Source organism: Canis lupus, chromosome X (genome assembly GCF_011100685.1).
Source record: "Canis lupus familiaris isolate Mischka breed German Shepherd chromosome X, alternate assembly UU_Cfam_GSD_1.0, whole genome shotgun sequence".
Classification (NCBI taxonomy): domain Eukaryota; kingdom Metazoa; phylum Chordata; class Mammalia; order Carnivora; family Canidae; genus Canis; species Canis lupus.
In genome coordinates, this window is record NC_049260.1 from 52161847 (window position 1) to 52181630 (window position 19784).

The following is a 19784-nucleotide window of genomic DNA, read 5'->3' on the forward strand; positions in this document are numbered from 1 at the left end:
TGAGAAGTGTATGTTTAGAGGCAAATAGGCACACAGGAAGAGAAGAGGGTAGAGTTGTCCTCTGGTTATTAGGCAGAGGGTTCCTAGCGCAATTGACATCATGCCACAAGGCCAATATACCCCTAAGGAAAATTCGGAAGGTTTCAGCAAGTATCAGCTGCTTTGTCCATAGCTTCTTCCTCAGTTTGGAGGAGACCCTCCCATCTGCGCTTCTGTCTGCTTTGAACATATAGCCCCCCGTCTGACACGCTGGTACTCCTGTCGCCGCTACCTTCTCCCTTCCCCCTCACACACAAGCAGAGTCTGTTTTGAGATTGGACTTCGGAACCAAATCTGTAAGTGCTGGCCTTAGGGAGCTCCACTTGGCACTGTCCTCAAAATAAAGCTCCGGGTTAAAGCTTCAGCTCTGGCATGTAAAGCCTGGTCCCGAAAAGTAAGAGGTATCCAGGGAGCTAGGGTCCTCCTGGGCTAAAGCTCCCCTCTCCTGCTTTCACCCACGCTTCGCCAGCACTCATTTCTCCAAAGCCACGGTGCAATAGCGCGCCGCGAGGGGAGGGGAGAAAAGAAAAGGGGAGGGGAGCGAGAAAGGAGGTGGGAAGGCTAGGAGGCCGGCCCGGCGGGGGCGGGACCCGACTAGCAAACTGTTGCTTTTGCTCTCCACCTCCTAGCGCCCCTTCGGAGATCCCAGGGAACCAGCGTGCGGGGAGAGCTGGAGGGTCCCAAACTAGCTGGGAGGCAGAAGAGGCAGCAGAGGAAAGCGACCGAACTCCCCGCTCCAGTGTCGGACAGGAGCTGAAGGGACGTACCGCGTCAACCCCAGCTGGGCTCCCGCAGCAGCCAACGCTTCTTGCAGCGCCGCGGCTTGGAGCCGCCGCCCCAGAGCTGCCCTTTCCTCTTCGGTGAAGTTTTTAAAGCAGCTAGAGACTCGGAGGAAGCGAGGAAAGTGCCGGGTAGGACTGACGGCTGCTTTTGTCCTCCTCCTTTCCACCACCCCCCGCCACACACACACGGTTCTCCTGTTGCTGCCTCAGCCGGCTTCTCTCGGCCCGTCCTCCTACTCCCCCCCCCTCCAAGTCGGCCCAGCGAGGCCGGCCAGAGTTTGCAGAGAGGTAACTCCCTTTGGCTGCGAACAGGCGAGCTAGCTGCACGTTGCAAAGACGGCTCTGGGGAGCCAGACTACCAGTGAGCCGCTTCAGCACTGCCGCTGGGACCGGGCTAGTTAGGCGGTACGCGGGGCTGGCCCCCAGTTTTCCCTCATTCCTTTACCTTCTTCCTCTGTACCAGCAGCTCATTTCCTTCCCCCCCCCCCCCCCCCCCCCCCCCAGTTTGCAGGGCCAGAGACCAAACAATGAAAAGGCGGTCAGGGCTTCCATAGACAATTCAAAACAAAAACAAAATCCGAACAAAACAAAACAAACCCCCAAACCCAAGATAAAACAAAAAGAAAAATAATCCGGTTCCTATTTGCACCTGCTTCAGTGGACACTGAATTTGGAAGGTAGAGGGTTTCCCTTGTTTTTCTTTTGTTTCCTTCAAGACTTGGGCATCTTTTGAATCTACCCTCCCAAGATTTCAGGAACAGACTGTGAGCCTAGCACGGCAGATCGTGCCCAGCGCGTTTTACTGTGCAGGAGACTTTGAGGCTGTCAGAGTGCTTTTTGCTTGGTTATTCCTGCAAGTTTCCTTTCCAGGAGCTTCCCGCTGGTGGGCAGCTAGCTGCAGCGACGACCGCATCGCAGCCTGTTGAACTCTTCTAGGCTAGAGAAGGGGAAACGGGTTAAAGGAATTAGGTGGAAGAGTCAGCCAAGCCCAAGGATGGAGGTACAGTTAGGGCTAGGGAGGGTCTACCCCCGGCCGCCGTCCAAGACCTATCGAGGAGCTTTCCAGAACCTGTTCCAGAGTGTGCGCGAAGTGATCCAGAACCCGGGCCCCAGGCACCCTGAGGCCGTGAGCGCAGCACCTCCCGGTGCCCATTTGCAGCAGCAGCAGCAGCAGCAGCAGCAGCAGCAGGAGACCAGTCCTCGGCAGCAGCAGCAGCAACAGCAGGGTGACGATGGCTCTCCCCAAGCGCAGAGCAGAGGCCCCACAGGCTACCTGGCTCTGGATGAGGAACAGCAGCCTTCCCAACAGCGGTCAGCCTCCAAGGGCCATCCGGAGAGTGCCTGCGTTCCAGAGCCTGGAGTGGCTTCGGCCACCGGCAAGGGGCTGCAGCAGCAGCAGCCAGCACCACCGGACGAGAATGACTCAGCTGCCCCATCCACATTGTCACTGCTGGGCCCCACTTTCCCGGGCTTAAGTAGCTGTTCCACCGATCTTAAAGACATCCTGAGCGAGGCTGGAACCATGCAACTCCTTCAGCAGCAGCAGCAGCAGCAGCAGCAGCAGCAGCAACAGCAACAGCAGCAGCAGCAGCAGCAACAGCAGGAGGTAGTATCAGAAGGTAGCAGCAGCGGGAGAGCAAGGGAGGCCGCCGGTGCTTCCACCTCCTCCAAGGACAGTTACCTAGGTGGCAGTTCGACCATCTCGGACAGCGCCAAGGAGTTGTGTAAGGCAGTGTCGGTGTCCATGGGTTTGGGTGTGGAGGCATTGGAACATCTGAGCCCTGGGGAACAGCTTCGGGGGGATTGTATGTACGCCCCGCTCCTGGGAGGTCCACCCGCCGTACGTCCTTGCGCTCCGCTGGCCGAATGCAAAGGTTCTCTGCTGGATGACGGCCCGGGCAAGGGCACCGAAGAAACTGCTGAATATTCCCCTTTCAAGGCAGGTTATGCGAAAGGGTTGGATGGGGACAGCCTGGGCTGTTCGAGCAGCAGTGAAGCAGGGGGCTCCGGAACACTTGAGATGCCATCCACCCTGTCTCTTTACAAGTCTGGAGCACTAGATGAAGCGGCAGCTTATCAAAGTCGAGACTACTACAACTTTCCTCTCTCCCTAGGCGGGCCGCCTCCCCATCCACCACCTCCCCATCCTCACACCCGCATCAAGCTGGAAAACCCTCTGGACTATGGCAGCGCCTGGGCGGCTGCAGCGGCACAATGCCGCTACGGGGATCTGGCGAGCCTGCACGGAGCGGGTGCAGCAGGACCCAGCTCGGGCTCACCTTCGGCCACCACCTCCTCTTCCTGGCACACTCTCTTCACAGCAGAAGAAGGCCAGCTGTATGGGCCCTGCGGCGGGAGTGGAGGCGGCAGTGCAGGCGACGGGGGATCTGTAGCCCCCTATGGCTACACTCGGCCACCTCAGGGATTGGCGGGCCAGGAAGGTGACTTCCCTCCACCTGATGTGTGGTATCCGGGCGGTGTGGTGAGCAGAGTGCCCTTTCCAAGTCCTAGTTGTGTCAAAAGCGAGATGGGCTCTTGGATGGAGAGCTACTCCGGACCCTATGGGGACATGCGGTAAGTTTCTCCTCCTCCACATATCTTTGAATCACCCTAGTCGGTGTTCTGGGGTATCACTCTTCTACCTGCCGGAACACTCTGCCCCTGGGAGAGCTCAACAGTGTTCCATAAAAAGGGCCGCCCTGAATCTGGAGCCTTCTGGGTACTTCTAGCCTGCCAAAGAGAAGACCTTTGTGCTCAGAATCCCCACCGTGTGCCCCACTCCCCACAACCAAGAGCCCTGGATGCTGCTGTGTGCCCTTCCAGATACCTTAACAACACCTCCCCCACCTCCAGCCTCTTAAAATCCTCATGGTGCTCCAGGTCCCAAAGGCTCCAAATTTAAATCCAATAGTAAGGGCCACCTTCAAGCTCTTAAGCTCTCCAGTACTTTTTCTCCTCCCTCTTCCCAAATCTGAGAACCTGCACAGGAAATATGGGCAGTTTCACCTCTTAAGAGTGTGTTAGGGTTTGCCTCCCAGCCTGTGGCTGTTCTTGGCAGGTTAGAGGCAAAAGGACTGGCCTAAACTTTTCTGAGCCCGCCTCCTCCAAAGAGATAAAATGGAGGTGCCCGGATTAGGGGAAGAAGGTCTTTTCTCTGAGTTCTGAGGACCGCTGTGTGAAGATAGGATGAAGTTCCTTCCTCTGGGACAACTGAGGATTTGCCCCAGGGTTGGAAGTCAGCAAAGAGAATCCAACCGGGCAGGAGTAGAGCGAGCAAAGGTAGAGGAAAACTAGCAGACAACATTTCTTCGTAAACACTGGGCAATATTTGCTCTCACAGGTTGACCATGTTGGAAATAGCTACTTGGGTCGGTTTTCTCTTGTAAAGTGTTTATTTTCTCTTTGGAGTACAGCAGATTCACAGCCTCCCACTTCGAGTTTGCATCAGATCCACAAAAGAGGAGAATGTTCTTTTAATAGATAATTTAGCGAGACCTGAGTCTGACTTATAAAGTGTTGGAAATTTTTTAAAGGACTTTTCTGCTATTCCATTGTGCTCAGAAATTACTTTTGGGAGGGAGGAGTGAGGCTCTTTAATATATTCCTTCATTTTAAGAACATGCTTGCATTTTTTAATTAAAGTATAGTTGACACACAATGTTATAGTAGATGTGCTTGCATTTTAAGATATGAGCTGCTACTTTTAAAAAACTTGGTAAGAACTGTTAGGGACTTGTAAGCCATAATCTTGCCCATGACTTTTAATGAGAAAAATGGTGATCAAGTTCATCTGCCTTATTAAAGATTCTTCCCATATTTGTTGAGCCTCCCATATTTGAGGAGATCATGTTGAAGATTCCCCCCTCCAAACAAAGATACTAATTTATCTCAGTGAGGGAGGGAATACTGACCAAGGAACTAACTCCTCAGGTGTGGTGGGTGCTGATGTCCCCTTGGAGTTGTCTTGTTATGTTTTTCTTTAGCTATTTTTTTATCTGTGACTTTTCCAAAATTTCTTTGTTAGCCTTATTAGCATCTTTAGTGACTTAAATCCAACAATTTGCCTCCTTTCACCGATGCTTTTGTTCTTGGAAGATTGATAGAACAGTGTTAGGGAAGAAAAGAGGATAGGATTTTGTAAAATATTATTTTCTGGGCTATTGAAGAAACAGCTTGTTACCAGCCTTTACATCCTACTATTAGATTTTTAATGTTTGGCTTACAGGATTTTCAAAGGGTTTATTTATATCATCAAAACGTTTTCCAGTTAGTTTGGGTTTTTTCTAAAAATTATTTTTGCAATTTGGTTATACCATGGTATAAAAGGTTTTCTTCATTTTATAAGAACAGATTTATTTGATAGGGTTAATTTTTTTTTCCCCTAGTGTTGTTGGCAGTTAGTTCTACTGTGAAGTTTTTTGAGGGATGGAGATGTCTAAGGTACTTCTTGACATAACCATGATGCTAAACTGGAACCTTCTCTCTTCTGCACTGCCCCTCCCCCCCCCCCCCCCCCCCCCCCCCCCCCCCCCCCCCCCCCCCCCCCCCCGCCAATTAACTCAAGTAATAGGAAATGAACAATTCCACATATTTGTTAAGGGATGTGTTTCCTTGAAAACATAACCTGAGATTTTTAGGCAGTAGCCATAGAAAGCAAAAAGTTCTTCCCATCAGGTGGGCAGTAAGCTAGGTTATTTTATCCCAGGTCTTAGAAAATCATTGAGTCAGTTTTTTTTTTTTTAAGATTTATCAATTTCATCAGAATGCAACCAATCGCAGTCTAAAAGTTGACCTTTTCCTACTTTATCTTTCTTTCTCACTTTACTGGGGCACAATTTGGTGAAAGGCAAGGGTTTTTTTAAAGCCAAAGCCAGAACTTCCAGTCTGTATTGCATGCATTATATGCCAAATTTGAGTTAAAAAATCTAAGAATTCTAGAGGCTTCCAATAATGTTGGATTCCTCCCTTTTTCAATTGTGTGTGTGTGTGTTCATACACATTAGTTAATGGGGGGGGGGCTTTAACTTTAGTAACCTTTGGAATAACTCTGTGTTCTTATATATCTACAATGTTTCTGCTGAAAGGAGAAAGGATGAAGGAGAGAAACTGAAGGTGGACCTTAAAAAAAAACTTAATTTAGCATGTAGTTTGAACAGAAGGAATAATAAAAAGTGATGGGAGTAGAGACCCAAGGAAGCTTGTGCAGGAATTAAAGTTGAGATTTAGATATTAATTATCCAGATGCAAAAAGAACATTTTAATTTTTCTCTTGGTAATTTGTTCTGATTTTTATAACAGTTATTATTTCTTTAGTGCTTTGAGATCGGCAAATTCTGCTTTTTTTCCTCTTATTATAAAGAAGGCATTTTATTACTCCCCTTTCCATCTCCTCTCTCATCTTTAGTTATCAAACACAAAACACATTTTTATGACTATTTTGCAAGGAGCAGTTTGTTTTGTAATGCAGAATTTTGCTTTGGGACCAAGATAGTCTGATGCTTTCTGTCCATAGTTCTTGAGAGTCAGTATGCTGTAAATAAGCATCCTTTCTCCATTGTCAGCAAATAACTAGTGAGTTACGTTTGGGTACCAGTGATCAGAACCAGAGAACCAAATAGCCACACTAGGTGATATCTCATTTGGAAATATATGTAAGATGTGCTGATGGAAGGCTCCTCTTGGTCTTCCTCAGAGTATCTCTTTTAGCTCTGCCAAAGGTTAACATCAGTAAGAGCTATTTTCCAAGAAGTTTGAAGCCTTCCAATTGCAGGGTCACTTTGGGACACTTTCTGCCAGTGCTAATTTTACCTGATCAGACTTTCATTCTTTGAGTTGCAAACCTTGATTTAATAATAATTGAATTTGTTGGTGCATTTAATTTTCTTTTTTAAAGTGTTTTTCTTCCCTGTAATAATTTTCTCCTCTGGTCTACATATACACATTCAAAACAATGAATCCTTAGGTCTCTGACTCTTACTTGTACTGTGACTGCTCTTCATGGGATTATGAGTTGGAATTAAGGACTGGACAGTTTTGTTATTTTTTTCCCCTTGATGATATCAATTTGTAAATCTGCTCAAACAGGGAACAAAATGTAGGTTGGGTGTGGCAAGCAAGGGACTTATCTTATAACCAAACCTGAAATCATTATTCTGAAAAATAGAAAGCAAACAAAAATCAAGTTTTTTGAGGTTGGTCAGAGAGGGAAAAGGAAACCTCTCCCCACCCCCCTACCTCTCCACCATTTTCTCTTTGTCTGCAGCTTCATCGAGTGCTGCCTTGTCCCAGATTTTCTTTCATTTCTCTCCTTTCATGCTTTTAGCTAAATGGAAACATAGACACTTCTTTCTTGTTTTCAGGATATTTTCCTCACTTACACCTGTGGCATCCTCCTAAAGATTTCTTTTTTTAATCTGGAGAGTAACCGATCAGATCAACCTCAGCACCTCTCTTTTAAGGCTAGATGACTTGAGGGGATTGCAAAATTAGTAGCTGGGCTTTTTTAGCTTAAGGTTAGAGCCTGAATGAGTAGTTGCTGAGAAGCTGAACTAGATGTTGTGAGGACTTGGTGACTTAATGAAGTATTTTGCCAGCTGCTCACTCTCTCTCCTTTGATCTCTGTCTCTGTTTACTGGCCATTTTGGTAACCTTTTTCTCAAAGCCTGAAAATAACTGGACCCTCATTGAGATGATGCTGGGTCAGACATCTACCACACTTTGACAAGCAAGACCTAAATCTGGGTGTGTGTGTGTGTGTGTGTGTGTGTGTGTGCTTGTTAGAAGTGTCTGGCTGGACGGATAAATATGCTGATGCTATGTAATCATTTAAAAACAAAGAAAGAGGGCAGTCCGGGTGGCTCAGCAGTTTACTGCTGCCTTCAGCCCAGGGCCTGATCCTGGAGACCCGGGTAGAGTCCCATGTCAGGCTCCCTGCATGGAGCGTGCTTCTCCCTCTGCCTGTGTGTGTGTATCTCTGTCTCTGTCTCTCTGTCTCTCATGAATAAATAAATAAAATCTTTTAAAAAGTTAAAACAAAGAAAAATATTGAAGAAACTATTCTACCTGAGGCTTCCCCTACCAGCATTTCATCAAGTTCTGAAATGTTGGATTCAGAGTTTAGTGATCCTCATCCTAAACACAAAGCTGACTTTTTTTTTTCATTGCTCGTAACTTTCTCTACAGTTATCAGTATTGGTTGGCATTTGTTGTATTGAAGAGAATTATGAAATCTCAAATTTACTAGCACCTTTTTAAAAGAAAAGACCCAATGTCTTATAGTTTACGGGCTAGCACTCATGTAAGTTTGAGTAGGCTGGGAAGATGCTTAGTGAACAAACCTTTGCTAGTTGAGGGTATAGAAATAGTGGAGTTTCCTATAATGTTTGTTTACTCTGTGGAAAAATTTCTCTAGAGCAGCACTTCTCAGCTTTTTTTTTCCTCCAGGCTTCCCACCCGATAGAAAATGTTTTAGATTTTTGCTCAGTAAGGGCTACTTTCAGTGGTTGTTACACAGAAATGATAGGACTGTGAATTATGCACAATCCCTTGCACACTCATGGGTGCTGCCACCCTTTCTTCCTTAAACCATTTCCTGCTGCCAACCTGCAGGCCACAGTAGAGTTGAGAGTGGCTCATCCAGATAAACTTATAGCTCTAAAGTGCTAGTTACTTGAGAAATATATATATATATATATATATATATATATATATATATATATATATTTCATCCATTAAAAATGTGCAGTTCAGGGTGCCTGGGTGGCTCAGTTGTTAAGTGTCCCTGTTAGGCTCAGGTCATGATCCCAGAGTCCTGGGATCAAGCCCAGAGTCCAGTTCCCTGCTTAGTGGGGAGCCTACTTCTTACTTCTCCTTTTCCTTCTGCCACTGTGCAGTCTCCTGTTTATGCTTACTGTCTCTCTTTCAAATAAATACAATCTTTTTTTAAAAAGTGTGCAATTAAGTGGTTTTTAAGAGTCGGGAAACCGTCATCACTATTCTATAATATTTTAATCACTTAGCAGTTATCCTTCCTGCCAAAAGAGCAACTATCAACCATCAATCTTTTGGTCTCTATGGGTTTGCTGATTTTAACAGTTATTTTATTTTCTTTAATAGTTCCTTTAAATTGAATCATGCTATATGTGATCTTTTGTGATTAGCTTCCTTCATATAGAATATTATTTTCAATGTTCGTCTATGTCAAAGCAGTTATCAGTACTTCATTCTTTTTTATAACTAAATAATGTTCCATTAAATGGATGTATCACATTTTATCTACCTATGCATCAATTGATGAACATTAATAGTTGTTACCACCTTTTGACTTTTATGACCAATACTGCTATGAACATTTATAAAAATTCATACAAATTTTTTGTGGGCGTGTGAACATAATATTTTTAATTATTTTGGGTACATACCTGAGAATGGAGTGTCAAGATCCTGTGGTAACTCTGTGTTTAACCTATTGAGGAAATCCCAAACTGTTTTCAAAATTGACTTCTCCATTTTACAATCTCACTCACAATATATGAGGGTTCCCTGTTTCTACATCTTGCCAATATGTGTTGCCTTTGTCTTTTTAATTATAAGTTGTCCTGAATGTGTGTGAAGTTATCTCAAAATGGTTTTGATTTACATTTCTTTAATAATCAGTAATATTAACCATATTTTCATTTCCTTATTGGCTCTTTGTATATCTTCTTTGGAAAAATATCCAGAACCTTTGCTCATTTTTAATTGCATTATTTGTCTTTTTATTATTGAGTTGTAGGAGTTTTTTAATGTAGTCTAGATACAAGTCCTGTAACAAATTATGATTTGTGAATATTTTATCACATTCTATGAGCTGTCTTTTCACTTTCTTGATGTTATCCATTGAAGCACAAACATTTTAAATTTTGATAAAGCCCAATCTATTGTTTTCTTAGACAGCTTGTGATTTTGGTGTCACATATAAGAATGCCTTGCCTAATCCAAGGTCACAAAGATTAACACCTAGGTTTCCTTCCTAACTGGTTTTTGACCAATTTTGAGTGTTTATATAACTCAAGATGTGAGTAGGGCTTTAACTTCATTCTTTTGCATGTAGATATCAACAAATGGTGCAGTCATCACAGCACCATTTGTACAGTCATCACAGTACCATTTGTGGAATCTTTCCTTATTTAACTGTTTTGGTACCCTATAAAATCAGTTGACTATAAACGTGAAGTTTTATTTCTAGACTCTGAATTGTATTCCACCGATCTTTTACCAGTACCACACTGTCTTAATTACTGTAGGTGCTTAGTAAGTTTTGAAATTGAGGAAGTGTGAACTCTTCAACTTTGTTCTTTTTTAAGATTTTTTTTTTTTTGGATATTCTGGGTTCCTTGAATTTCTGTATTGATATGTAGGATCAGCTTGCTAATTTCTACAAAGAAGCCCGTTGGGATTATGATAGAGGTTGCACTGAACCTATAGATCAATTTGGGGAGTGTTGCCATCTTAACTATGTTAAACCTTCTGATCTGTGACCATGGGATGTCTTTTCATTTATTTAGCTCTTTTTTCAAGAATGTTTTTAAGAGTATAACTTTTGTGCTTTTGTTAGACTTATTCCTAAATATTTTAATTTTTAATGCTACCATAAATGAAATAATTTTCCTTATATCCCTTTTAAATTGTTCCTTGCCAGCGTATAGCGTTAGAATTGATTTTTGTTTATTGACCTAGGATCCTACAACCGTGCTGAAAGTACCTGAGTTTGGAACACCTCTGGGATTTAAGAAGCAGAAGGTTTCCGTTGCTGTACTAAAGTTAAAGCATAGTTTGTCTCATCCTATATGAAGGCTGCATAGGGACACTGTTCTCAATTTTCCTCAGCTGTAAATTGAAATTGGTAATGCCAGCCCTTTTCTGAATGAATAGAAGATTGTCTCTAAAATTATCAGGTCTTTAGAGAACAGTAGGAAAGAAACCTACTGCTTCTCCTAGCAAGGAGATGAGGAATTAATAATTTCTACACACAAAACTAGCGTGAAGAGGTAACAAATGCAAACTAGGCCAAAGAAATAACTAGCCGTATTTGGCTTATGTTTAGATTTGTGTAAATAGCTGGAGTCATAATTTTATATTTTTATGTGTTGTCCTTTGGATAAAGTAAATGCCACCATTCTTTCTGGTGTATATTTCTAGATGAGGAAATGGTTCATTTACTCTCATATAATTTGGGCTTATTTTCAGGGATGGACTCTATAACCATGAAGCAGAGATACAATATACTTATAAAGGGACTGAGCTTTGGCTTCATTAATACTCTAGGCTAAGGGTCATATCTAATCAGCTGCAGCTATCGTGTCCTGATAAAGGTAGGCCACTAACAGGTCCTATCATGACCTTGCTCTCTTTACAGATGACCCTACTAAAGTGATTTTTCAAAAGTACACATCAGAGGGCACCTGTGTGGCTCAGTGGTTGAGCATATGCTTTCAGCTCAGGTCATGATGCTGGGGTCCTAGGATCGAGCCCCACATCAGGCTCCCCAGAGGAGCCTGCTTCTCCCTCTGCCTATGTCTCTGCTCATCTCTCTCTCTGTCTCTCATGAATAAATAAATAAAATCTTAAAATAAAAACTACACATCAATCAACCACTTTTCTTTAATCACTGCCATATGTTTACCTGTGTGTGGAGGTGAGGGTAAAGTGGACACAATTCAGAAGAATCTTAAGTTCACTTCCCTCAAAGAGTCTATAGCTATTAAAAAACCAACAAAAACAAAACAGGATGGCAACACTCTAATATGATGCCAGTATAATGAGATGCTGGATTGTATGGCACATATTTTTTAAATGTAGACATTTGAAAAAGGATGGATCAGTGTAAGCTGCATTGGTCAGCAGTAATACCTGTGACTGCCTCTTATCCTTTATGGATTTAGTGGGGACATGATTGAATTCTAGCAATGGATTATAGGCCTTTTTTAAAGATTTTATTTATTTATTCATGAGAGACAGAGACACAGGCAGAGGGAGAAGCAGGCTCCATTCAGGAGCCTTATATATATATAAGGGCTTTGTTGAATTAGATGATGCAGCTTTTAGAAATGGCCCACCCTTTTAATCATGGGTTCTTTTTTTCTGCTGATTGAGTAGATTCTTTGCTTGTGGAAGTGTAGTCCCACTTATCTGGCCGCTAGGGGGACTGCAAGTGTCCTGTGGCAGGAATTCCCTGGGAATGGTTGGCCTCCTTTGATGGATTCAGCACCTTACAGGATAATTTGGGCCAGAGCCACCTACTACCAGACAATAAATAAGTTACTGAGGTACTTAGTATTTTATCTGGGATGTCCCTTCCCAATGCACAAAACGTTTTTAGTAACGCTGATCCCTTAATACCTTTTTCTGAATGTGAAGCTGGGAGCAGTGACGTTGGGTATTTTTCAGTAGCACTTTCATATCCTATTCTTGCATTTCATCCTCTTTTATATATATATATATATATATATATATATATATATATATATATGGCAGGTTTTAGGTAGAATACTTTTCATATTCCTATACTATTATTACTCCCACTGTAAATATTATGTTCAGAGAGGTTAGGTAATGCGTCTGAAGTCAAACAGCCTCAAAGTGACAGAGCTAGGATCTCAGTCTCATTCTGTTCCTCAAATTTTTCCTTTTTTCGAATTCCACATCTCTCTCATGTCATATGTAAGAAGTAGGAGATTCAGAGAGGCAAAGGAACCTTAATTGGTATCAATAATAGACACTGGTAAAACTTGGGGTCTCTTATTTACTCACTAGATTGAGTTTGGTGGATTGGTTTGTATAAGAATTCTGAGTGTCAGTAACCTACCATCCTACTTTATAATCTGCATTGATACCACAAATACTTAAGGAACACTTACTATGTGCCAAGTTCCATAATAGAGACCACTGATACAATAATGAACAATACAGACAAAAACTCCTTCCTTTGTGGAGTTTACCGTGCAGTGAGAGAAGACATACGTGTCCTGAAGAATAGCTTAACAGATTGTGGGAGAGATTCATTGGGTGAGAGACTATTTTATATTTTTTGATCAGAGAAAGCCTCACTGAGAATGTAATATTTGAGCAGAGATATGAGGAAGATGAAGAAGTGAGCCACAGAGATATATGGGGTTAGAATATTCCAGACACAAGCAACCACAAGTACAGAGGGCCTCAGATAGGAGCACACCTGGTGCGATGGAGGAGAGCATGGAGGCCCGTATGGCTGTTTAAGTAAGTGGAGAGTCATATGGGATCAGAGTTAATGAGGGGCACCACAGGTCTTCAGTAGGACTTTGGCTTTTACTCTAATATGGGGATTCATTGGAAGGTTTTGAGCAGAGAAGTAGTATGATCTGACTTATATTTTAACAGAATCCTTCTTCATAACATCTACCACTTTTTCATAACATATGCATTTGTTTGCTTACTTACTGTCTCTGTGGAGAAGAGACTGTAGGAGCAAGGCAGAATCAGGGAGATGGGGCTACCACAGTGATCTAGGTGAAAGGTGATGGTGACTTAGACCAGGGTGGTATTGGTGGAAGAGATGAGAAGTGGCTGGATTCTGGATGTATTCTGATGGTAGAGCCAATAGCATTTACTAACAGATGATATATTCATTGTGAGAAAAAGAGAGGCGTCAAGGCTGATTTCTAAACTTTTGATCTGAGCAATTTGAAAAAATGTGATGAGCATTTACTGAGATGATGAAGATTGTAAAGGAAAACAGGTATTGTGTGTGTGTGGGGGGGGGTAGGAATCAAAAGCCTGATTTTGGATTTATAAAATTTAACTGGTGAACATCTGGATGACTTCCTCTCATTCTTCACACAGTGCTCCCAGCTTTCCTGCTCTTTAAGATTAATTGGGACTTTAGAGATCACCTACACCTTTGATGCCCTCTCTTCTCTCCCCTTTTACTTTATGAAAGCTTAAAAAAGGGTGAAACAGCAGGCTGGCCATAGAGTTGGAGCATAAATTCAGTTCTCTTGGATCCCAACCAGATACTTCTTTTCTTAGTGTTATTCTGAAACCTCATTTCGGGGAGAGAGTGAGTCTCTTCTTACCCAAACCTTAAACCAGGTAATTAAACTAAGTAGTGAATAAAAAATCAGAACACCACAACAAATTGGCTGCTGCCTCTACAATCAAACTGAAATATTATCATGTTTTTGCCCGACTATATAACAAAATAATTTATCTATGAAAAACGCAGTAAGCAGACTTTTAAAGGCTACTGAACTTTGATCACATCTGGAACCTACAGAGAATCTGAACAGAAATGGCCTGAGATCATAGAGTATTACAATTCATGGAACTGGGGAGCCAGATGATTTTATGGTATCTGAAGCACAGAGATGGAAAGGAACTTGACCAAACTCTCATAGGAAGCTTGGGCCTTTTAGTCATAGCATGTTCTGAGGGTTAACCATGTTGCTTCATTGTAAAAGTCTTATTAGAAAAGTGACTCCCCACTCAGAACAAATAATTATAATAACAGCAATAATAATGATAGCACTTACTGTGTGCCAAATATTGGTGCCTTACATGGATTAACTCATTTCATTCTCACAACAACCTTGGTAAATAGGCCCAGAGAGGTCACATAGCTAGGAAGTAGCAGAGCTTGTGTCCACACCCAGGAAGTCTGGCTTAAAACCACAAGGTTCTAACCACCATGTAATACCAGCAGCTTCTCAGATTAGCCAGCCATCTACTGCTACCATCCCCAAAGACTGGTTACTGGGATGACCTAATTATGTACCGCTTCTACCATAGTCTTCTGATCCTCACCAAGTAGGTAAATGACTGGGGATTAAAGTGGAGGTGGAGAGACACAAGGTGGTGGAAGGAAGTTGATCGTATACATTAGGAATTGGAAAGCAGAACTATAGAAATTATTGAAAAAGGCCCAGAGATACTGAAGTAGTTGAAAATCCCAAAGCCTAATACAAACCTGGGCAATTCACTGTCTGCTTAAATAGGAGGGCTACCAAGTTAAGAAAAAAATAAAGTAGCTGAATTTTTGGAGTCAGGAACTGTTTTTATGTGTTTTACATGTGTTAATTCATTTAATCCTCAAAATGACTCCCTAGGGTAGGTACTGTTATCATTCCCATGTTACTGATGAGGAAAGAGACACAAAACAATTAAGGGGAAGACATGACCAAGGTGATAGAACAACTCAGTGGAAGAGCCTATGTTAGAACCTAGGCAGGTCAGCTCTACAGAACTTATATTCTTTCTCAGTACATTTGGGGAAAGGGGTACTACTCATACTGAATTTTTTAAAATATAAAACATAGTGCCCGAACTTCAAGCACTGTGTACCTTTCATCCTTACAATACACCAGCCTCTTTTAAGGGCTCTTAGGAGGAAAGGTACTTACCAAAGGTCGAATGGTAAGTAGCAGAACCAGAGCTTGAATTTGAGACTCCAGACTGCCAGACTTCTTTGCATTCCCTAACTCTAGCTCTCTTCTCACACTAACTTGTATCCCTCTATTCCTTTCTGTAGCACCCCACCCCTTACTTTAAAAAAAAAAAAAAAACTTACGCATCAGCAAGATTGGACAGAGAAAGGGGGAAATGATCAGACCATCTCCTTCCAGACATTGGACAAATGGAACACAAATGTCAGGAAAAAAATAGCCTATGGAATTTGCCCTAAATAAAAAGAACTTCACAGTACACAACAAGATGCTACTTCTGTCCTTCTAGGCTCAAATGACTTGAGCAGGATACCTAGGAAGACCTGAATATGGTTGTCAGATAACATTTTTGTTGTGAAAATAGAGGGTACTACAGGGATGCCTGAATGGCTCAGTGGTTGAGTGTCTGCCTTTGGCTGAGGTCATGATCACAGGGTCGTATGATCAAGTCCCACATCAGGCTCCCCGCAGGGGGAAGCAGAGAAGAAGCAGAGACTGCTTCTCTTTCTGCCTATGTCTCTGCCTCTCTTTGTGTGTCTCTCATGAATGAATAAATAAAATCTTTAAAAAGAAAGAAAGGAAGAAAGAGCGTACTACAAATGTCTTGTTTTCCAGATTTTTTTTTTAAAGAAGATACAATCTTACCACTCATAATAAGGGATAACTACTTAGCCATTTCTTTTGAAAGTTGGCAGTATATAAGAGGAAACATTTTTCCAAACCTGTTGTATTGGGTCACCTTTCTGAAAGCATTGCCTAATATCTAACTGGATGAAGAGGTCACATAAACTGAGAGTTGGTAGTAAAAAGATGGAAACCCTTGATATTTGACGTTTGGGTGCAGAAAGAATTCCAAAACATGTTTTGGGTCTGTTTACTCTACCTACTCCTCCTCTTTTTCATCTTTGTTTAAAAATACAAAGGTTAACAAGTGTGTATTGCCTGGAAGTTTCCAGTTGTTCATTTGAAAAATCTGTTTGATTAGCCTTTTAAATAAAAAAGACTAAATTTGACTGAGACATTTCAGTCATCAACGACCTAATTTTAGACCAAAAATGGTAACCATGCTCATATTTTCAGATGGTAGGTAGTTTGCTTTGAAAACTTGCTAGACCTCGCTGAGGTGCTGGCTTGGCTCAAAATATGCCAGGTCAGATACGGGGTTGGATAGAGTAAGCTCTTCTCTGGGAACATCGCTACTCTTCCAAGTTCAGAGTTCTCCATCAGAGATGACCCCACACTGCCCAGGAAAAGCTGCATGAAGGTCTTTGGGAATTAGGGTAGTGAAATGATGTTTTGCTGTTTCCCAGAGCCTTCTCAGTCATTCCTTCTACCTGAGTTAAAAGATCTTCAGCACCTCTTACCTGAATTAGTTCAGTGACCTCTTGCCTGCTCTCTCTGGTCCTCCCTGTTCCTCTCATATTGTATTCATCCCACCAGGTTAACCTTCTCAAAATTCAGCTATAGTATTATAAGTATTCTTTCATCCATCACTCTATAAGTTCCTTGAGGGTTGAAATTCTAATTTATCTGTTTATTCCCAATACTCAGTACAGAGGAAGCCTTGCTACAAAACTTAGGTAATATGTGTTTGAAATTGCATCTCCCCTTTAGTTGCTTATAGGTTAAAGTCCAAATTCTTGAAGTCTGGTGTCCAAGGCTTTTCGTGATCTGGCTTATTGTCCTAGCCTCGGGTCCTATACTTCCCTCACAAAAATCTTCAGCTCCAGCCAGATGGATCTAGTCACTGTCACCTTAAACCATCCTTACTCTTTTATTTTTTGAACTTGATGTTCTTTCTCTCATTCTTTGGCCTTGAAGCTATCCCAATTTTAATACCATCTATTCTTTGAAACTTAGCTCAAAGACAGTCTCCTACAAGATAAAATTTCTCATTCCCCAACTCATCAAGAAGTGATCTCTATGACATAATATGATTGAAAGAGTGTATGCTTTACTTTCCTCATCTGTAAACTAGGGCTAGAAATCTCTAGTTTCTAAGTTTTGGGGCAGGAGAGGATCAAATGACATGATGGATGTTAGGTACAAGTCAAGGGTCAGTGTTTATACCTTTTAGATGTATCCTTTTTTTCTTCTCCATATATATGGTACTTAGTTCCTTAAATCATAGTTATTTATGTGCATGTCTTATATATCTTCCTAAACTGTACCCTCTTTCAGGGTTAAAATTATTTCATGGAATCTTTGTGTAAGATATCCAAAACATATAGCTTAGCACTTAGCACATAGTAGGTTTTCCATAAGTATTTTTTTATTAAGTGATTCTGGGTCAGTATTACTAAGTGATCGCTAAAAACAGCTCATGGGGCACAAGTTCCAGTAATAGAAATAGGAGATTCAGAACAAAGGAAATGACAGTCTTGCTCAGTTAAATTCTGATTAGATGACATTTGTAGTCAATCCACTATACATGGGGTATCTCCTCTTGGAAAACATGGAGAAACTGGGATGCCGGGTTGGGTGTGTAAAGGGAGGAAAAGATCAGTAGGCGTAAACATTGTCTGAATATATCTGAAGGACTGTTATGGAATAAAGGAGTTAGGTATTTTTCTCTAGTACTCCAAAGGGCACAATCAATGAGGATAGATTACAGTTTGATAATAAGAAAGCTTTCTCAGGATAGTTTCGCCCTACATCAGAATTTGTGAAGATAGGCCAGGTGAGCTTTCTTTGTGCCTCGTATATATATTTGTCAAATTAGTTCATGTCATTTCACATAAAAAATCATATATCCAGCTTTGGGAATGAACATCTGACCTTACTGCCCCTATATTCCTGCATGGCAATAACCAGGCAGAAGCAAGGAGCAATCAATCACTCCTCTGGATGGGGTGTGTACTTTGCAATTTGACCACACACCAGTAACCTGCTTTATTCACCTAAGTTACTTGCTCGACACTTCTAGGTGTTTGATTTTGCCATCCCTGTCACATCTGGGACTCAGGCAAATCCTGAGAGCCTTCCTGACCCCAAAGGCTTTTGTTCCTCCTAGAGGAGGGGCCTAAGGAAAAGTCTGGAGAACCCTGCAACCAGAATTAAAACTGGCTTTCAGTTCTGACACAGCCATTAACCAACTGTGTGACCTTGAGTGAGTAACTTAACATCTCTGAGCCTCAACCTCTTTATCTGTAGAATGCTTTCCTCACAATGTCATTGTGTTTATTAAATAAAACAACTTATATAAAGGGGATGTTGCTTGGTAGGTACTGAAATATTTGTTCCCTCCTTACTCATCACATCCTTTCTGTCTACTGGCAGTATTACACAAGTAGTAAATTAACCCTCTGAATACATTCAGAAAGAACATGGACTCATTCAAAACTATGTATATAGGGCAGAGGTTTGGACTCACATTGGGTGATTTCCACAGTTGGTTCCTAATAATTGAAAACCTATAAATATACTCCAAAATTCCCATCTTGATGATTTGGGGCATCTTGTAGAGTTACGGATTTTTAATAAACAACAGAAAGGCTGAGGGCTCTTGGGAGAGAGGTTGGGGTCAGGGCTAAAGTATAATGTGCTGGGATTCAGACATAGGCTTTGGCATCTGACTGCGTGGTTTAAATCCTGTCTCTGACAATTATTAACTGCGTGCTCTGAGCCACTTAATCTTTCCTAGTTTCAGTTTCCTCATTTCTAAAAAGAAGATACTAATACTTCCTTTGTTGGGTTTTTATGAGGAGGAGTGACATAATGAATGTAAAACATTCATACTAGTGCCTGGCCCAGAATAAAAGCTTGATAAATAGTACCTGTTATTGTTGTTTTACGGCTTTTATTGTTATGATTATTATACCAGTCAAGCAGAGCTTGGGAAAATGCACAACTAGACTCTGAAGTGCATGGGCCATTCCCCAGGCCACTGCTGCCTGTTCCTCCCCTTTATGCAAGCTCCAAGTCTCCAAAATGCTTTGACTGGAATGTAAGTGTGAGGTCATTGCAGATAACAGAGAGTGTGATTTGCTTTGGTAATGCAAGTTATTAAGTTACTTCCCTCAACTCAGCTGAAATCTTTCACTAGTTGATACTTGTTTCAGAGTGCAAGACTGAGCTGGTCTGAGAAGAGTGGGAGAGTGAAAAGACCCTTCCTCTCAGCCAGAAATCATGGTCCTCCACAGGGAACAGAGTGACCCAGTATTGTGTCTGGGCCCTTGGTGAGTGTGAGGCCCAACAAAGTTTAAACTAGTCACTCCATTATATACATTGGTCCCCTTCCCCTACAAAATCACTGGGCAGGAATTTACTTGATTCCTTCCATGGCCTGGAACCATCTTCTTTCTCATCCTTGTGCTCCACACAGCTGGCAAAAGGCAGTCAGCAGAATGAAAACAAGCACCTTAGCATAGAGAGAGAGCTTCATAGCAGTGTGAAATTTGCTTGGGAACCTCATGTTTACAAAGGACCTTTCTCACTGCCTCTGAATACCCCAAACAGTTTAAAACATTTTTTTTAAAACTATGTCTCAGAGCAGCTCCTTGCCTTG

At 42.1% G+C, this 19784-nt stretch overlaps 1 protein-coding gene across 1 annotated transcript in view; it reads left to right on the plus strand.

Moving 5' to 3' along the window:
• Positions 1–1336: 1336 nt before the first annotated feature.
• Positions 1337–19784, plus strand: part of AR (androgen receptor) — a 182686-nt gene continuing 164238 nt past the window's right edge. Inside the window, exon 1 of the mRNA XM_038587597.1 lies at positions 1337–3395. Within this exon, the coding sequence (XP_038443525.1) occupies positions 1816–3395 (1580 nt within the window). The 5' untranslated portion in view covers positions 1337–1815. The remainder of the gene's footprint in view (positions 3396–19784) is intronic.